Below are 20,501 nucleotides of genomic sequence, written 5' to 3'. Positions count from 1 at the left end.
ACACCTGGTACATGAGTGTTGCGTACTTTGGTAAATAAAATACTATTAAGTGTAATGGGCAGCATGGCTAGAGCCAAAGGATAGGTATTGTGCTGCTGTGTAGGTATTAACCTTATCTTGTGTATTTAGGTAGGCGGTGAGTAGTATGTGATCAGCAATAATTATTTCGAGGAATCTGGCTTGTGTATTGGTATTTCGAGGAAACCATCTTGTGTATTGGTATGGAGATATAATGGATAATGTATCTATCCATCTCTAATTCTGTAACTCTATGATGTGTTTTAGGTTACAAGTTCCTTAAGGACTATATTTTTGTGTTTGCATTGTGCTTCACCTGATGGAGCCCTGATCCATGTTACAGAAGCCTTGGGACACCACTGCCATAGAGATAGAAAAGCAGCAGGTTCTTTTGCCTATATGTTTTTGGTGGGCCTGAAATGTGGTTCTAATTCTTTTATTCTGGTTTATTGATTTGAATGCTTAGAAGAGGAGAAGCCTCGATATTTTACTTGAATATATGATCTTCAGTGAAGCTAAGCTGACTTGTACCAGATGAGCTGGCTCGGTACACTTACATAAATATATTGTTTTGGGGAAAATGCACAAAAGAATTGCTTTTGTTTTAATTCCATATTTATTAGGGTTTCCTTTCTCATCTTGTGTACCTAAACAATTTCTGCTGAACCAAGATGACTCTGTTCCTGAGGAAGCACTGGGGAAAAAAAGCCTTTTAGTCTAGGAGAAGTGGGCCCCAGATGACTGAGATACTGAAAATAACCCTGTCCAGGAGCTCTGCACTGATCCCTCCGAACTTCAACTTTATAGTCTCTCTGTTGTTGACTTTGGTTTTCTCTTTGTTTATAAATGTAAAGAAATAAAATTAAGAAAATTAGTATAAATAAAGCGAAAGAAAAAACAGAATCAGGCCCCAAAACGTCTGTTGCATAGGCAGGTCCCAATCCTTGCTATTAAGCCTTGCTGCTCTCCCATAGTACTCTTTCACAGCACCAGCTTAGAAAGCCAAGACATCTGCAGAGGCACACCAGAGCATATCAGTCAGTGTCTGGTTGCTTTTATAGAGGACAGAAGAGACCTGCTGGGTGTTGTAGTCCCCCCAATGATTCTCACTGCTAAATCCCACGTTTTTCCTCCTCTTAATTCAGCTTGGTATTTTTTTTAAGCAAACATTTTTTTCCCCATATATTGTAATGCAGTGAATGAGGTATCTGTAAAGTGAATTGTCCTTTTTATGGCCATTATTTGGTCCATACAGAATTCTGCTATTTTGTAGTAAAATTTCAAAAAGCATAACTATGCCTTACTAAAAAATTCCATGAATAGCATATTAGCCCATGTCTTGTAGTGTTGTTCCAAACCATACAGCTCTTTAGGGATTTAGTCATCTAAGTTTAAAATGACAAGCAGGTTTTTACTACTGCCTATATTTTTTTTTAACTGATCTACTGGTACATTTTCAGTTCTTGTATTTTTTAAATTAATTAGTTGAAGAAGCCTTTTTAATCCTTTCATTATTTATGAGATTTTATTTTGAAAGTGGCTTAAAACATCAACTAATAGTTAAGCCCCTAGTGAACATCATCTAGACAGTTCACATACACTTTTTCCAAGTAATCTTTTTTTGTACCTTTTGTCAATACTTACCTCTATAGTTAAAGTTTAAATGATGGTATTTCTCAATGACCTAGTCATTTATTCTTTTTTTTTTCTTTCTTAAAGACTGTTTTTAAAGCAGTTGAGCACCTCAGTGGAATTAAGCTTGCAGTGACTTCCGTAAGTTTGTATAGAAATTTAAGTCTTACTTTCTTCTCCTCTGTACCTCTGCTTCAGTAATGTGACAAAACAGAGTGACTCCTTTATTTATTTTCTTAGTGTGACCTCAAAGCAGATGAAAAGAGGAATGTTTTTTTTTCTCTCTTCCTCCCTGCTTCTTTTCCAAAGTGGTGCTGGTTCTGTGTTTTTTAGCTCCAAGAAGCATCCGATACATTCTTAAATTCATAGCATTTTTTTAAGCATAGAAGGGACCATAGACTAGATAATTTCATCTGTTAATTCCTGCACTGAGCCCACACATAATTTCTTACTTAACTTGACATATGTAATTTGGAAAACCATCCAGCATTGATTAAAAGACTTCAGGTGACAGAACTGACCCCATCCATAGATGCACTGTTAGTTACTCAAACCATAAAGAATTATCCACCTTATTTTCACTATAAATTTGTCCACTGTCAGCTTCCAACTTTTGGATCGTGTTATTTATTTGTTACAAGATCACTTTTTCATGGGAATTTAAACATTCACTTTTCCCATGAAGGAATTTATAGCCTGCAATCAAATAATCATTTTCTTCTTGATAAATTGCACTTCGTTAAGAGTCTTGCTATAAGGCAGGCTTTTCGGACCTGAAATAATCCTTGTAACTCTTTTTCTTCATTTTTTTCTTTAATTTCCAGTGCCTTTTTTGAATTGCAGAAACCAGAACTAAACATAGTATAGTATAGTATCTCTAATGCACAGTAATGTTATCTCCATTTCCCTTATTACTATTTTGCTATCTATATATTCCTGCATTGGAGCAGGAGATGGTATTAATTTGATTTTCACCATAGCCCTCAAGTTTCTTTCAGAGTCCCCACCTTTTAAACTTCCTGCACTGTATAAGTGTGATTTACTTTATATGTTTCTATATTCAAGGCTTGTACTTGGCTGTACTAAAATGTGTGTTGATCAGATAAGCCCAGTTAAGTGATCTTGATCTCTTGGTATACATTTGACTCATCCTTATCAGTATCATTATTTATCATTTTACCCTCAGTTTCTTGTCACCTGCAAACTTTAGTAGCAATGATTTTATTCTTTCTTCTAGATCATTAATAAGGATAGCGAAAGCATTAGACCCGAAATGCTGCCAGACCTTACCAGGAACTCCCCACTATATGATCTTTCCTCAAATTTTCCAGTTCATATATTGTCAGAGGGCTGGATTGACACCTTGTGAGCTGTTTCCTCTTCTAAATCAGAAGTGGCAAACTTGTAGCATGCTTGGCACAGGTGACACGCTCAGCTACTTTGTTTGGCACATAGCAGATCCAGCAGAAAGAAGAGCAGCAGATAGGGCAGGGCAGAGAGAGCAGAGCGATGGATTGGACAGGGAAAGGATCAGAGTGGCACTGGAGAGGGCCTGGAGCAGGGGCGAGCAAAATACAGCCCACGGGCCATATCTGTCCTGCCAATTGATTCTTTCCAGTCTGTGGGCAGATGGTGCCAGGTGACAGCTCCAGCTCTGGCCTCTGCTGGCATCACAGGGGACGCTGGGCAGAAGCAACCCACCTGCCTGCCTGGTGCTGCACAGCAGGACCTGGGCAAGCCACATTCAGGCCCTGGCATCCCTGGCCTTGACCTCTGCTGGCACTGCAGGGGACACTGGGCGGAAGCAGCTCCACCTATCAAGCTCTGCTTGGCAGGCCCTGGGTGAGTCGTGCTCAGGCTGGGCTGATGGTGCCTAGCCTGCCTGTGGCTTGGAGCTTCTGGAAGTCACCCCAGGCACTAGGACCATGCAGTGGGTGCTCTGCACCTATGCCCAGAGGTGGCAGAGGTTCCTCAGTGCCTCCCAGCAGGTGAAGTACCAACTCTGCCTCCCACCTTGGCCTGTGCAGTGCTGTGAGCTGGACCCACCACCTACTTCCTCCTGGCTGCAGCCAATGGGGCTCCTGTTTCATTTGCCCAAGTGAGGCACCCCAGTGCCCTGGGGCATTGGTTAGGGCTTCTGCTGGGGAAAGGACTGTTTTCACTGGATTTACAAACCAGTCCCGATACCTTGTTCTGGGCAAGCCCAACCTTTCTAAATAACTGACCACAACCCCTCCCTTCGATAATAGAATTTTAATACACAGTGACAGCAAATAAGACTAATGCAAGCAAGCAAAATGACTACACAGTCATACTTATTTACTAGGGCTGTGTGAAGCTTTGATCACTGATTCAGTTAGGCAGAGATTTGGCCCAATTCAGTGGCTGAATCTCAGAATCCGAATCAAATCAGGAGACCTCTTAATCTCTCCATATCAAATCATAACCCTCCGAATAGAATCAGAGATGTTTGGGGAGATTCGATGATTCGGACATGGGAGCACAGGGGTGTCGGGGCCCAGCACGCTTGGCGGCAGAAGCACTTCTGGTCCACTACTGGGTTCGCCATGGAGTGCATGGAGGACCCTCCCCCTGCCCTCCGGCTTGGTGACTGGTGCCTCCTGGGTCTGGGGGGGCATCTGGGGCAGCCCTCCTGCAGCTGATCACCGAAATGGGGGGATGCGGGGGTCCCCCTGCACGCTCGGAAGTGGACCCTGAAGTGGACCAGAAGTACTTCCAGGTTTGCTGCCAAACACGCGGGGGGGGGCCCACGTTCCTGTGGGATGCTCCATTCGTCCCACTGTCACAGCATTCATAAGCCATGCCTGGTACCTCGAGGTATGTTAAAAAAAAAAAAAAAAAGCATTAAAACTGTGTCTATGGCCGAATCACTGATTCTCTGAATCGGCATCTAATCTTCAGGCTGAATCGAATCAGGACAGTGATCTGAATCAAATCACTGTCCCCCAATTCAGGCCAAATCTAAATTGAATATGGCCTGTTTCAGACACCTCTACTATGTACCAGTTGTACCGTCTCCTTGTGAAATCCTACAGCTGGCCAGTACATTGGGGGGGGGCGGGGGGGCGCCTTTGTTGCCCTGAAAATCTCTCCTTTTATATTCTTTTTCTCTTGCGATTCTTCATTTCCAGGTACTGTTGTTTGGTCGTCATACTGTCCATGTTTCCTGTGGTCGTCATGCTGTCCATGTTCTGCTCTGTCAGCCTAATCTTTCGTTTCTTTAAACACATCATGTGCATACCTTAATTTGGTCATTCCCGGTTTCCTAATTTGGTCATTTCCCCAAAACCGGGCTCCTAGAGGCTGTTTGCCAAATTACAGCTGTTCATTGTGACCTAATGCTAATTCTGCATGTTCCTATCTTGTTATTGGTTTTAAGGGAAAATTGTGGTTGTTTTGCTGCTGCATGTATTCAATTTCCCAGGATGTAGGTGCCTGTCTATTAACTTTGGACCCTTAATGCACATCCAGATGAGCACACACGTGCAGTTTGTGACGCTCCAAACCACACGCTGCAAATGCACATGTTCCCTGTGCTGTTAATTTGCACCATGGCAGGGTTTTTTTAGACACTGGGATCTCCCAGTTTCCAAAAAAAAAAAAAAAAAAAAGCACCAGAAAAAAGTGGGGTGACACAAAACAGCAGTGTGTGCCACCTGAAACTGGCTAGCCAGAGTCATGCTCCATATGCCACCCAGGCTCTGCATCACCAGGTTCCCTCCTCTGCAGCCCTGGGAGGCTCCCAGGTCACTGGCCTCAGCGTCCCTTACCCCACTTAAGGTGATTTGCCCCGCACCAGAGTGGGTGCTTAGGGTCATTCCCCAGGGACATCTAGCAGTGGCACAAATATGTGCTCCTGCTATTTTTCTCCAGGGATGCGCATGTTCCCTTTCATGGGGATGTACTCTTAGGTGCTAAAATGCTAAAACATTAATCTTTGCCATAAACAAACTTTAGAAACCTATTAACCCTTGGTGCTCCCCCTTGACCATTGTTTTAATACAATATCTATTCTTTCCACTAGCCAGTTTCTAAAAGCAACTTTCTGAATATCATCTAGCCATCAACTGACTCCCAGGCTATGAGAGGGTAAAGCCTCTGTGGCCCTGGTGGGGAACTGAGGCAGGCTGGAGGGGGTTGCTGCACTTCCGAAGGCTTTGTGGGGGCAAGTGTGGATGGGACAGGGTAGGTGGCAGACAGGTTTGAGGTGCAGGCAGTTCTTGGGGGAGGTGTCAGGGTGCAGGCTGAGACAGGAGCTCCCTTGTGATTTGGGGGGTTGCTAGGTAGTGACAAGGGTCTTCCCTGGCCTAGTGTCCTGCTGGCTGGTTTTGGTTCCCTTGGGAGAGACTGTATTTTGAGCTATTATGCAATCACCTCTATATAACTACTCAAAAAACATAAATCGGAACAAAAATATTTTTTAAATAAAATATTTTATAATAGATATTTGGTTTTTATCATGTTATTTTTGTTAAAATGTCAACAATCATTGTTAAAACGTGTTTAAAATTATATCTTCACCATTAATTTTGTGTGCAGCCCTCAACAGCTCACCAAAACTTGTAAAGTGGCCCTCCAGTCGAAATTATGGCCCACCCCTAGGCTGGGACTTACCTTGCAGCACACCTGCCAAAAAGATTGGCCCCCACTGAATTAGGTGATCCTCTGCAGACCCAGGCAGAGATTCTAGAGAGCATGGAGGAGTGGCACATAGTTGTCTAAAATGAAATGGGTTCAAGCCCACATGTACAGATTTCATATTTTAAGCAACCTCGTAAATACGAAGTCTGTTCTTGACTGATGCAAATATAACTGACACCCGTGGAGTATGCCCACAACATATATTGCAAGTATTTATAAGGATTTGCGTAGACATAAATTATTCTCTTATGAGACAATATATTCAAATTCATATTGTATACCGTAAAGTCCCAGTATGCTTTCTAAATCTTTTACTCTTTCTGTAATCCTAGTCTCTGATATTGATTTCTGTGGCACTGTGTTTTTCTACCTTGCTAGCACTAAGACTCAGGATCTTTAAAATAAATTATCAACTTTCTTCACTGCAACCTTTTCTATAATACTTTCTTTCCTGCATCGGATGACACTGGGTATACTGAAAACAGAAATAGTTTTCTGTTCTTTTTGGAGCCTTCTGTAATATAGTCCATTTCTTCATTTTACGTTTGCACAAAATTTCTTTGGGTTTATGTTGCTTATGTACATTAGGTGCAAGGTTAGTATTTTCCAAATAATACAATTTTGGAAGAGGGCAGAGGAAAGAGTATGACAGGGCAAAAACATTTTCCTTCAGCATACTAAAGTCATTTTTTGGTGGCAAGGTTAGACCTTCATATTTAAGAAATTAATTAAAATATTTTGATTTGAAATAAGCATACGAGTTCCAACCATTCATTTATATAAGATGTATTTTTATTGCTCTCTAAAATTAATCCCAAAATTAGTGTTGTGTGCATCTTTTACTTTAAAAAACCGAAATATTTTTGCTTACTAAAGTATTGGTGCCATTTCAATTTATTTCCTAGTCTTTTAAAATCTGTATATTGTGCATGATAGAGAGAGCTGCTTAGCTTGCAAATAATTGACTAGAATTGCTTCGAGTAATTCTGCTTTTTTGGCTTTTTGTACCTAATCAGAATTGATGTGACTGAAGTGCAAATCTTCATAATAATCATGCATTTACTGGCAGTGATCGGAGGACCACCTTTTTGGCAATCTATGGTAATTTTGTTCATGTTGTATATCATTTAATTTATATTTTGACTATTCCACTTCTTGTCTTTGTATCATCTGGTTTACATCTGGAAAAGCAGTGCATTTACAATACCACCAGTCTTCATTTGTGAGGAAAAGATGTCATGTTTTCATCCCAAATGAAGATGTGGTCTTGAAGAGCTTGAATGACTTTGATATCTGACAAATGGCAATGATAGTGCATTCTGGGTTTGTTATATTAAAACCAGGTATTCTTCTGCATGCTCTACCACCAAGCAGAAAGATACCAAAACCGTTTTCAAATTTAAGTTTACCTTTAGGAATGACCTGTCCAGCCATGAAAACCAGCTGTGCTTGGGTAAACTCTTATAGCAGCAGTGTGAAACAATTTAGGTCAATTAGATTTGGAGGAGAAGAAATATTTGGAGGGGAGAATGTAATGGCTGATCATTACAAAGTGTGGGGGGGAGGGGAAGGGGTTAACTCTTGTGGAAGTTAGTTTAAGATTTTCTTTAATGATTGCAACTCCAGTCCTGCATGCTGGTCTTCATGGTTGGACCAAGGTATTCATACAGATCCCAGTTGACTTTAATGAAGGTTACCATACATTTACGGTTCTGTCCATCTGGATCAATTTGCTGGATTGAAGTTCTAAGGATTTCAGCAACTCAGTTTTGTATCAGCACCAGCTGGTAACCTCCTGGGGCACTGCTGCAATATCCACTCAGAGATATGTGTGCTATATCATGATTTTCTACCATTATCTTCTAAAGTATCATTTCCCAAAATATTTTATGTCCAACTATTGAATTGGCCTGTCCGTGCTTAATTTATGATGTCTGAATTCATTGCCTAAGGTGGGCTGCTAAAAGTCAGTTTAGTTTGATGACAAAATTAAAGCTGTTTAGTGAAAAAATACAGTGAATTAATAAGTGGACATTGACATCAATGATGCTACAAACAAAAGATCCAGAATAGGAGCCTGTCTCAACCAAGGCTTTGTCAGGGTATATCTGCATTCAGAGTTTATAGGCAAATTCCACTAAGTGGCCGATGAAGGCCATAAAGTAAATGCCACCTAAAAGGTGTGATTGATCTCTTTTGGACAGAACTATTTCTCAGAGATCCCAGCTGCCTCTTTAATGTTCTCCCTCTTTCCTTGCATCTCCAGATTCATGGAGTATGAGATCATGACAACATAGAGTAAGATCCCTTTTCCTTCCAAGTAGTTGTCCGCATAACATTCTCACATGGAGGTGGGCTCAGCCCCTGGCTCCAGCTCGAGATTATTTTTACTTTGGCAGTGCTGCCTTGTGTAATCCAGCCCTGCTCCTTGAACCCTTCCCCTCTCTCTGCATTTACGGGGCAAAGGGGTGGAATGCATGTCCTGCCCTCCATCCCTCTCAACCACCTGGCTCTGGCAGTTTTGTTGTTGGATTCCTTTTGCAGCCTGCACTTTGCCTACTTACCTGTTTCATGCTATTTTTTCTATGTCTTTCTGTTCCCTTTGTTTTATCTTTTCTCCCTCTTGAAAGAGAGGGTTGCTTTTGTTGTTCTCTTTCTTGGAAGAGAAGAGGTGCTTTGGGATACTTTCTTCTCTCCCCTCCCCATATTTAAGGGTCTTTTTATTTTGCTCCATGAGGTTCTGCCATTTTGAATCCTCTTGTTTACCTTTCTTTCCCCTGACCCTTTCTTCTTTTGATGAAGAATTTTATGAGACATCCACATTTTTCCTTGGCCTCTTTTCCAATGAAATGCTTATCCTTAAGTAACCAGGCTTCAAAATTGCATCTCTTGCAAGGGGTTGATTCCTGTTTCAGATTTGTATTCCTGTTGCCCCCCTTGACTAGGAGAAAGGCATGTTCCTGACAAACATGGCATTTGTAAATCAAAGAAGAAACAAAAGTTGAAAATCTTCATGTTCCCGGTAGACAAGTCGTTGGGTTCCATGTCTGACCCGTGTGTGAGGGTCTCCATGTGGTACCACCTCTTCAGGGCATCTTTCTCGGGTGCTGTGCTACTTGGCACCATTGCATTGTTCTAGTCTGATACTGTGGAAGCTCTTAGGACAAGGGCTAAAGACAAATTGCTGTCCTCCCAGACCTCTCACAGCCATGACCTCACCCTCCATGCTGGTAAAAGGTGAAATCAGATCTCTGAAGGCAGTACAGCTCATTCTAATTTTGAGATCTCCAGGTATTTTAGGATCTACAGGGAAATCATAAAATCTCAGGCCTGTCTGCCTCTGCCTCATTCCTTAGCTCTAAAGGATGCTATCCCAAATGAGTCTGGTGAGAAGGTTCACAGAACAGCATGCTGATTCCCTAAATCCATAGTCTGCTGAAGCCAGGATGATCACCCTGTAAGAGACCCAGCATTATAAAAGACACAAGAAGTCATCTTCAAAGTCAGTGCTGTTCATTCTCTAAGCAGCTCAGCACCACGGTTCAAGTCCTACACCTTGTACATGCCTGTATCATCCAGCACCTTTGGCATTGGTACTGCCAATTAGTCACCCATATGTCCTTGGGAAGCACTGTCCAGTCTTTCTTTGCAGGGTCCTTTGGCATCACACTTCAACGTGGCTTCCTCATGTCCTTACTCTCACTAAAAGTGAGGTAAAATCCTATTCTTATTTTACTTCTTAAGGTGCTTGTCTTCTCACTTCGAAGAAGTTGTCCTTCTCTGGAGAGTGGGAGCCAGTACCCTCCTGGTGCCTTCCAACCCTAGCCTCAGGACTTGTCTTCCTTTCTAGGGCCAGCATGACTGTACGGGAGGAGCTACAGCCATCGACTGAGTTCCCACCTACACAGGATACTTCTTTCCAGCTTTCATCTCGCTCTCTGGCTTGTCCTGTTGTCTCCCTGTAAGGAACCAAGGGAGTTTTTGTTTTTCTCTGACACTGTGCCTCAACCTGTCCCTTCTACTGATGAATTCTAAGTATGTCTGGAGAGCCCTTCAGGGGCATGGCTAAAGACCTTCATTTGTCCCCGAAGGAAACTATAGAGGGCTTGTGACAATATTTTTGTCAGCCACATGGGGACCATAAATCATTTCCAGACACTGGGCTTCATGGTAAATCAAGCATTTTTTAATCTCGGTAGTTTTACGCATCTGTGTCTTCTACTGTTGTTGCTGTGCATTGTTTTCCAAATTAGTGGTGAATTACAGGTCCTTTTTACAATGTTCACAAAGCCTATTGCTGTTTCAGCTCCATCCTCTCTGATGCCAGCAAGCGGGTGGGGGAGTTTGGCAGATGCCAGCTGTTTTTCCTCTCAACACTTGCTCCAGTAATGTAATTCCATCCACACTGTATTGAGCTTTCCTTAGCCTCATCCCTCCTTCCATCATGACTTCTCCGCTTAAAGTAGTATGTTATTACAATGGGAAGGAGAAATGCTAGTTTTCCTCCCCCCCAACTATCCTACAGCTATGTCTCACAAACATCTCAGGTCTCCCCTCCCATCTTATTTTTACAGGTAACCTTTGAGACTTACTACTGTGTCCTGTTTCATTATTGCTGGTCTGTCCTCTGTGGTGGGGTCCAGTTTGTATGGGTCTTCCTCTTGTAAGCTGCGCTGGCACTATGTTTTCTCTCTGCACATGGGATTAGGCTTGTGAGCGTTCTCACCCTCTGGCCAGTTTAACTCCCTGGCTCAGGAAGGATCACCCAAGATTTTCTTTTCTACTAGACACTGGTTTGAGAGGCTGCTAGGTAAGTTTTCAGCTTTCCAAAGTTAGAAGCCACATGTTCTTTTTGTCCCTCCCCGTGTGACAGCTCTCAAGTGATTATAATCAATCAATCAAGGAATTTTGCTAATGGGGCATGTGGAAAAATATGTTCTTCCCAAACCTTAAAATTTTAACCAATGCTTACTAATTTATGAGGGAGAGGGAGACCATGTGGGGATTTGGAAAAGTGGATTGTTTCAGTTTATATATGTAAGCAAAGCTTTAAATTAGTAGTACACCTTTTAACCTCTTTTATCTCTACTTTTAAGATTCCAGTTGTGAATATTCAGACGAAAATAATCCCAGCTCTTTGTACTGTAGCAGGAACCATATTCTCCTGTACAAACTACTTTGGTGTGATCTTCACAGGTGGCGTTGGTAAAAATGGATCAACTATAGCAGTGAGTGCTTTATTGTGTTTTTATGACTGTGTTGGTGTGGTTTTTTTGAAGTGTGCTATAGTTCTCATGTCTGTTTATTGAAAAACTGACAGGCTTTCATGTTATTTAGCTTAATGTCTTTTCTTTGTGAAATGTTAGCCTGGATTGGAAACAAAGGATGAGTCTTATCAAATCTAAAATATTGAACTTTGGAACTGAGTGTGTACTTTAAAAGGATGCTTGCATAATAAGTGCAACCACCTGTGGTTTTTATATATGTTACTGCCATCCAGAATGTCTTAGTGTCAGAAATCCATGAATTTCCCAAACTAATCTCCTTTGTTGTAACCGAAATAAAACTGATTGGTGTGCTGACACACCTTTGGGGTTTTAATCTTCTGACAAGAATATGAACATGCTGGCGTTCCAGAAGAGATCAGCATCAGGCACTTCTTGACAGGCTGCTTTTTTTAATGCATTTTTATGGTGGTACTTTTCTGTGAACCTCTTAAGGGTGTGCTGCATTTGTTCCTGTGCCAGTTGGGAGTTAAACAAATTACATAATAGAAATTAGTTTTGCTTTGGAGTATTTTCTCATAAAGCAAAAACTAAACACCAGTGTGGGTCTCCTGTCAATTTAAGAACAGAATAATCTCCTGCCATATAGACAAGCGTGAGAAAATAAAGGCTGCTGCAGGTTTTGCAGTCTGAAGTGGTTTTTAATTTTCCCCTCCGCTATGTGCTTGTCTTGGCTTTTGGTTTTTTGTGGGTGAAACAGCATGTGGTTCCATCATGCAGCATACAGCCTCCAGTGCCTGTACGTTGAAGGCACCAACCACATTTTCAAATGACACCATAATCGCATTTAATTTCTGCCAGCAAGTGAGTTCAAACAGGAACAGTTTTATGTACTATGCGTTGCTACTTCCACTCACACACATGCATTTATTTTTATGCGGTATGCAGTTTCTGTTAAACTACTCCTTTACTCTCTGTCTCCCTGTAGGGAACAAGTGTCCTTTCACCCTTCCTTCATATTGGATCAGTGATCGCATTAGCTGCAATGATCTACAAGAAATCTGCTGTGCAGCTCTTTGAAAAGCATCCCTGCCTGTATATACTTATGTTTGGTTTTGTATCTGCTAAAATAACTAATAAATTGGTGGTAAGTTTCTAAGAGTCATTGATTTTTTTTTTGATTTTTTTTTGTCTTACATTAGCACAGCCACAGAGTATCTTTACCATTTTGCAAACATTTACCTTCCCCAATTACTCTGCCTTAATTAACCTTACACTTTTGTGCACTAAAGTGTTTCACGATAGTTTCTTTGTCCCCTACGAGACTGAAATGGTTTTCACTACCACCAGTGCATACTCTCCTTGAGAACTTTACATAGCTTATTGTTGTATTGGTGTTAATTCATTGAAAACACTGAGTCAGGTTGTTTTTCTTTAACACTGCTTTCTTCTTTTTATAGGTTGCACATATGACCAAAAGTGAAATGCATCTGCATGACACAGCATTCATAGGTCCAGCACTTTTGTTCCTGGACCAGTATTTTAACAGCTTTATTGATGAGTATATTGTACTTTGGGTTGCCCTGGTAAGTATATTGCCATATTTTCTGTTGCTCAATGACTAATTAAAGCATGTGTGCTCTTTCATGCATATTGTTTGCATCAGTTGGACACAGATCACTTGAATAGAAAAAGGTTGGCTGCACATATTCTTGCTCAAACCAGTTTAAAATGGGACTTGTGCTACCTTAGTTTAAATGCGGTTTGGTTGGTGTTATGCCTTCTGTACTGGTTTTAAGCAGGGTTTTAGAGCTACATTGAATATGCTATATTCTAAGTTTAAAACACATAGAAGAAAAATATGCTAAGAGATTTGTTGCAAGGGAGTGAATTTTACATGCTGGGGTCCACTGCTATTACACTCAAACTTTAGGTAACAGGTGGAAGTCCTGAAAATCTTGCATGCTAAGAGCACAGTTGATCCCAGGCCGTGCTTACAGAAGTAAGCTTAAACAGCACTGTCCTTCCTGATCAGAGCATTGAAAACTAATCAAATTAAGTTAAAATCAGTCTGCCACTTTCTGGATACACTTCCAAAAGAACACAGTGCAGGTGCAGTACATAGGTATGCCCTTCCCTCTATTTGGGAATCACAGTAAAGTCACTTAAAATGTGTATTTTAACTAAGAGCTCAGCATATGAAAAAGGTATAGTGTACATAAATTGCACTGCTGAAAATTGACAGTTTCCATTACAATGCAACACTCAAGCTTATTTTAAAACAGCATTGTGTAAATGTCCCAAAATCAGATCACAATTCTGCTCTTTAAATAGCTGCTATCCAGAACTAATGGGACATTTTACAAAATCTTTATTCAGTTACTACTACTTCATTCCATTAGGGAAAAGTAGATTTAATTCCAGGCACAAGGCTGGCATAAGTCTGGTATTTTTAGAAACTTATAAGAATAAACATTTTGTAGAGGAAAACAAAAATAAAGTTTTAAGTAGGAGAGGGAGACTTGGCAGGACTCTTGATGCATCTAGATATTCTGTATAATCCTGGAGGATAGAGGAAATGTGGTGCGTTTGTGTACTGTATAGATCTGACACGTCATTTTCCCTTGGCAGATATTTTCCCTCTTTGATTTGCTCCGATACTGTGTCAGCGTGTGCAATCAGATCGCTTCCCATCTGCACATCTATGTATTCAGAATCAAGGCCTCTTCGACACATTCTAATCACCATTAGTGACCGTGCTGTCACCAGGATGAGAAATAAGAAACAGTTGTTTTCTTTGAGAGAGAATATGAACATATTTAGGAGACTAAGGCAAAAGGAGCAGATGAGAACAAATTAATTTATAATAATCAATGTTGTATAACTTTTCTTTGTTACTGGTATCACTCCTTAACTAGTCTCTGCCTATGAGAGGGTGAATTCTAAGTACACTCCAGTCAAATATACATGTAGTCAACTCTACTGGTTCAGTTCCCAGGAAAGCATGCAGGGAGTAATGCTTTGTCTTTGTAATTACCTTGAATACAGAATAAACTATCTATGGTGAATGAATACCCAGCAACTGAAATTTCTAATGTAGTATATTTACAAGCTGCAATACAATTTGCTTTATAATTTTAATATTTCATCATCTCTTAGTGAAATACTTGTTTAGTGTCCATTTGAAAGTTCTTTACTAAAAAGCTGAGCTTGTAAAACAGAGATATCCCACTAGCTTGCACAGCTGAAATAGTGGTAGAGACTTTGAGTCCAGATTGATATAGTTCATTTGCTAACATATTACTGAGGAAAGCATTTTGTTGCTTAAGAACAGTATATTTTGGTAGGGTCCTGTAAGTGGGTGGAGGCAAATATCAGCATGCAACATAGTGCGGTATCTTTGTCAATTAATTTTATTTTTTTAATAAATATTATCTAAAAAAAAGACTTATTCTCCATTTTCTTCAATGGAAGGACTTGACAAGCAAATTTTATTGTTCCTTTTTTATGTATGAAACTTAAGCAAAATTTTCTTTTTGCTCTTTAATAAAAAAGAAAACTCTAAGAGCTACAGTAGTCTTTATATGTGTCTGCCCCATCACATTTGACTGAAGTATTTAAACACAGAGCAGGTTTTTTTTATAATGCTTCTCTTATCTATAGCACTTGTCGTAAGTTTATCAAAGATCTTTCTTTGCTTAATTAAAAAGCCTTGCAGCTGAACTCCCAAAGTATTTTGTACCCATTTTACATGTGGTAAAAAGTCAGGCACAGAGGGCATTTTTACATGTGCTTTGAGGGTGGGGGAGGCACTTTCATTAGAACCGCTCTGAATAAAGCACCACAGCATCTCGTATATCAGCGTCCCCACACTTCAGAATGGCGGTGGGGATGCTTGAACTAAAGGTCAGTTCGCCATTTTGAACTGCAGGGATATGGATACGCGAGATGCGGGGCTAACAGGAACACAGTAATGACTATGCTCCAGCAGACTCGATTAATCGAGTTGGCTCCGACACGCTGCAATTACAACGTGTTGGAACAGCCAGGATGTCTACAGGCACCCAAAGAACCTAACAGCTGGAACCAGCAAAGAACTTAAGCACCTAAAAGTTACATGCTGCCATGCCTTACTTAAGTGCTTGGTGCCCAAAGTGGAATTCAAAATCTTGAGTGAAGCACCTTGATCTTGTGCACAGTGTAGAAAGAGAGCTCCCTCAGCTGGACTCTGAAGCCCCAAGTACACTGCGCAGGAAGCTGTCTAGAGCTAGTCAGTAGGAAACACAGCGGATAAAGGTATGTCTAAAATCCAGCCCCGCGCTGAGAGTTAGATACTTCACTCAAGACTGCTAGAAAGTGCCTGTTTCCATTTGCAGTCCACAGCCTGGAACCATCTCCTAGGTGCTTAGCTTGTTCTTTGAAAGAATTGGGCAGAGCTCACTTTTTTTCTCTTTAAATATGGCTGAAGGAAGACCTAGTGCCCACCATTTTTTAACAGTGTAATGTACTTGTTCTTAAACTCTGGTCCTCAGGCCATCCTAAAAGGTGCCTGGATCAGACTGGTACCACACCCCCTTTTCAATTAGCAGTTCAATTAAGGACAGCTGGTGAAGTTTGGGAACCATTTATCCATTGGCTACATGTATTGCCTAGGAAGTGGGATAGCTAGATTCAATTCACTCTTCAGTGTGAGCGGGGTTCAAGCTTGCATCTAATCTCCCAAGAGTCCTTGAGCCACCCAGCTTTCTGCTGTTGTGGGTGAGAATACTAGCCATCCCTCATGTTGAATTCTTTGCTGCACAGTCATATAGCTTCAAGATCTGCTGAATCAATGAAAATGTCCCAAGAGGGATCGGACTGTATAGCCAGTGGTTGGTTCACTTACCTGAGTGAGAGGAGCTCTAGGTTCTGGTCCCTGCTCCAGAGGTAGCAGAAATGGCCCTGGAAGCAGAGGTCATAACCTAGCACTTCCCCAGCTTGGGTGACTGCTCTAACAGCAAGGCCTCTAGCCCAATTAATTATGAATTGCTTTCTGTCTGGTAGTCCAGCTTCAGCACCCCAACTAATCAAGTGTCTGGTAGTTGTGGACATCTCATGACATGGAAATACCAAGCTGAAGAATTTGAACATGATCATTCCAGTTGTAAAACATGCTAAGCTCTAGGCATTATAAACAGTGCACTGCTGCTTTGCTTTAATAAAAAAAAATCAAGTGCACTATTTTGTTTTAGGAGGATTCTGAGGCTCTGCATTTTGCAGGTATGCTGGGCATGCCTAGTAGATGGAGCCGCTGAAGGACTTGGGCAAGAAATGCCTAGGTTCTGAATCCTGATTGGAGTTAGGCATGAAGCTCCCCAGCCTCACCAAGGCTGGGGCTGTTTTACCATGGTGCAGAAGTGAAGCTAGATGCCTAGGAAATTTTCCAAAAAAAAAAGTATTTTTAATGGAGTTTAGGCACCTTCACCATGAAATGCCAGAATGAGAGGGCTTTCAGGACCAGTTTTGGACTGAGTTGCCTCAAATTACATCCTTTTTGAATCTATCCCTTAATAGCTTCCCAGTAGTTTTGATGGGGTCAGTAATAGTCTGGATTTTTCAATTCTATACTTTAACTGGGCCTCACTGAGATACTAGAAGCTACACAGTCTATCAAGTTGAATAGGCAAAATCATAGTGCCAAATATTTCTCCTAAAATGCCATTACATCTTTTGCCATATGATCATTTTGTTACTGGTTATATGATAGTCTAAGGGTATATGTGCTGACGCAGAGTTCTAGGGCAGGCCCAGAATTGAACCTGTTGTAATCAGTATTAATTGAACTTTTTGTGAGCACATAAGCTAATTGCAACAGGAATGTATTCTGCCTTTTAACTTTTAAAATAAAAATGGAAAACTTAGGCCAGGCACAGCTGTATTAGCCTGTAAAATGAGCTCATCAATCATAGATGTGCCAATTCATATGGTCAGCTGCTTACTGGCTACAGTCCTGATGTGTTAAAATTCCTTTTGCCTTGGGAATATGCTGTTCTACAGAACTCCTGTTGCAAGCCAAGGGAACTTCTATGGGACCAGAGGAATTGTATGTTTCTAAAGGCTTGATTCCTGGTTTCTATGCAACTTGTGTAGCCTTTCACACTAGTGTGACAAGATGCAGAATGCCACCAAATGGCTCAACAGAGCACGAGGCAGGAAACCCAAGTCCCCACCAATCTGCAATGGAGCTAAGAGCTAGTTATTCCTCCTACTATTGTTGCCTGTCTGATCCCAGAGGATACAAGTCATGTGGAGAATGCAGTAATGTTCCATGAGTGAGGCCTGGGAAGGAGCAGGACCAGCACTCACTTTGGAAACGCATCTAAATTGAAGGCAGCTCATGCTCAGGGAATGTTATAAGATGATGCATTTTACCCCAAGCCTTTCATTTAGCATACTAGGAAGATTTTTTTAATCTCTGTCCTGATAACACTTTACCCATCCCAGGTGGTAGCGTGTGGAGTGTTTGCTCCCTGCTCTTTAGAAATGTTTCTCCTGTAATCTGTGCCATGTAAAGCACACCCAGTTGCTATGGTAATATATAAATGCCTGTAATAAATAATGGAATAAATAAACTCTACCCCCTTGCACTTATACAGTATGATACAGTCTTATTTATGCTACAGGTTATCTTAGATATATGTATGGACATAAGACCATACAATTAAATTAAAAAGTGACTGGGATGAGCATGGGCATTATATTTCATGTGTCCAAAGAGACATCAAGTTGCACATTCAACTCAAAAACTTCCCCGTTTCTGTATTAACGAGCTACTAGAGAGGCCGTCACAGCAAGAGTCTACTGAACTTCCTGGAGCACCGGAGTACAAAACTCTCTTGAAAACAACATGTAACCTGTACCTCACTGAGCTAGCTTTCCCTCACAAGCCGCAAAAATGATGAGGAAATTTCCTGTGCGTGGGTGACAGAGGGTAACTGAGATGGAAAGGGGTTTTAAATGTATTAAAAAAAATGCAATGACAAGCTGTAAACCACAGACTCTGAGCTACTTCCATGGTAAATGCTCATTTGAATTAAAAAAAAAAAGAAAGTCCTTTAAGAAATGAAAGCTAGTTTCAGACATTTTTCCTCTGTCAACAGTTCAGCAAACCAGATAACAAAATGTTCGTGCTTGCTGTAATCAAGACTGATTGGTTGTTCCTCATTGCCTTTATGGCTTTCCCCAACAGGTGAAGAATGGCCTTTGACAGCTTATGGAAGTGGCTGAAAACAGCAAGTGATGGCCCTTTTGAAAGGCACTTTTTTTGTTGTGGGTTTGCCTGAAAGGGAAAATTCTGTGGTCCAATTTTGAACAAAAATGTAATGCAAAACGCTAGAACTCTTAGTTCAAAGATGATACCTTTATTAGACCAACTAAGAAGTCGCCAAAAAATTACCTTTTTCTGCAAGCTTTCAGGCACACACGCCCTTCCTCAGGCTCAGGGAAAATGGTAAAAGGTCCCCATCAGTAGAAAATAAACTTCATTTTTGCACAGAGGAAGCTGAAGGTGGAAGTCTGTTCCTCTGGGTCCAGGAGAGTGTCTTTGTGAGGTGCTCTCTGATGTGCAGGTAAGGCAGGATTTTCTTCCCTGGTGGTGTCAGATGGCAGAGAAGCAGGGAGGTGTAGAAATCTTTTCTTGCTCGGCAATGAAGTTTAAGGCCCAACTCAGCATCCTCTGTACAAAAATGAAGTTTATTTTCCACCTATGGGGATTTTTTACCAATTTGAATTTTCCATGAGCCTGGGGACAGGCATGTCTGCCCAAAACTTGCAGAAAAAGATACATTTTTTTGCAATTTCTTAGTTGGTCTAATAAAAGGTATCATCTCTGAAACAAGAGTTCTGGAGTTTTGCATTTTTTTGTCTCAGGCCAACACGGCTACCAAATACATCCCTAACAAAAATGTATTTTTCCACTGAATTTTCTCAGAATTGAAATCTGGTGGTGTGAAGTCTATTAGAAAGCTTTATTTTTTTGTTGTTTATAGGTTCACACACTTACAACATGCTGCCCTTCCCCTGTAGTTTGTATCTAGGATTTACAACTTACATAGATCCAGGATAAATTTCTTCTACGTCCAACTGAATGGGAATTAGGCAAAAAGGCATTTAGACTAGAAATCAGAGAAAAGTTACCAAGGATTCGGCTTCTGGCACAAATTTCCTATGGGAGTAGGAAGTGCAAGAAAGCTCAAATGATTTTAAGATGAAACTCAATAATATTACAGTGCCGGTGATAACAGGGGACTGGACTTAAGAATGGAATAGTTTCCTTCCAGTCCTTATGTTCTTACCCCAGCAGTGTTCACAGGCCAAATCGCTTACATTTACATTTTTGGGGCAGGGATGGGCATTTTCTTTTGCATTGGTGTCCTGGTCTGTGATGGGACTACTAGGTGCTACCTAGTAATAACGAATCATAGCTTCAGCAATGTTTCAAGAATATATCTTGGACATCTCTAGAACGTAAATGTAGCAATGACTTCATGCATCAGTGTGTAAGCTTTCAGCAACTTTTCAAAACGGTGCAGCCTGCTCTTCCAGTACAACCGTTGCTGCTCTCACAGGACTGAATACCTGACCACATCCTGTTGAGTCCTCCATTTGGGACCAAGAGGTAGCAGTTACTGCCCACTCCATCCCACATTCAGACTATGTACTCTAGAAGAATGCACTACTAGGGCATAGAGAAGGCCAGCACCTGCCGGTAAATCTGTTGCAAACATCATCTTTCGTGGGATTCACCAGTGTTAACTACGAAGGCTTTTAAAACTCATCTTCCAAAACAGGCACAAAAAAAAACCCATAGAGCTGTTCAGAAACAGACACTGCTAGATCTGAACACTTCCTCCAAACTCCAACTGCAAAATTTCTCATTTCCTTTGCTGCAGCACACGTCCCCCACAGCATCTGGAAATGGACCCT

General features: G+C 41.1%; 1 protein-coding gene across 2 annotated transcripts in view; it reads left to right on the top strand.

The window, feature by feature from the left end:
• The window catches only part of CEPT1 (choline/ethanolamine phosphotransferase 1), a 56,988-nt gene extending 38,803 nt beyond the window's left edge, over positions 1–18,185 (top strand). The window contains exons 5-9 of one of the 2 annotated variants that reach the window (XM_090025410.1): positions 7,329–7,413; positions 11,409–11,540; positions 12,526–12,684; positions 12,998–13,123; positions 14,169–18,184. In XM_090025410.1, the coding sequence (XP_089881536.1) occupies positions 7,329–7,413; positions 11,409–11,540; positions 12,526–12,684; positions 12,998–13,123; positions 14,169–14,288 (622 nt within the window). In that variant the 3' untranslated portion in view covers positions 14,289–18,184. Of the gene's footprint in view, positions 1–7,328; positions 7,414–11,408; positions 11,541–12,525; positions 12,685–12,997; positions 13,124–14,168 lie in introns of both variants that reach the window. The other variant, XM_090025411.1, reaches the window with a different exon arrangement.
• Positions 18,186–20,501: the final 2,316 nt, after the last annotated feature.

This window comes from Crocodylus siamensis, chromosome 13 (assembly GCF_052110815.1).
Source record: "Crocodylus siamensis isolate JL-2025a chromosome 13, ASM5211081v1, whole genome shotgun sequence".
NCBI classification, from domain to species: domain Eukaryota; kingdom Metazoa; phylum Chordata; order Crocodylia; family Crocodylidae; genus Crocodylus; species Crocodylus siamensis.
Note: the sequence above shows the minus strand (reverse complement) of the source record. Positions and strands in the feature narration are given on the sequence as shown.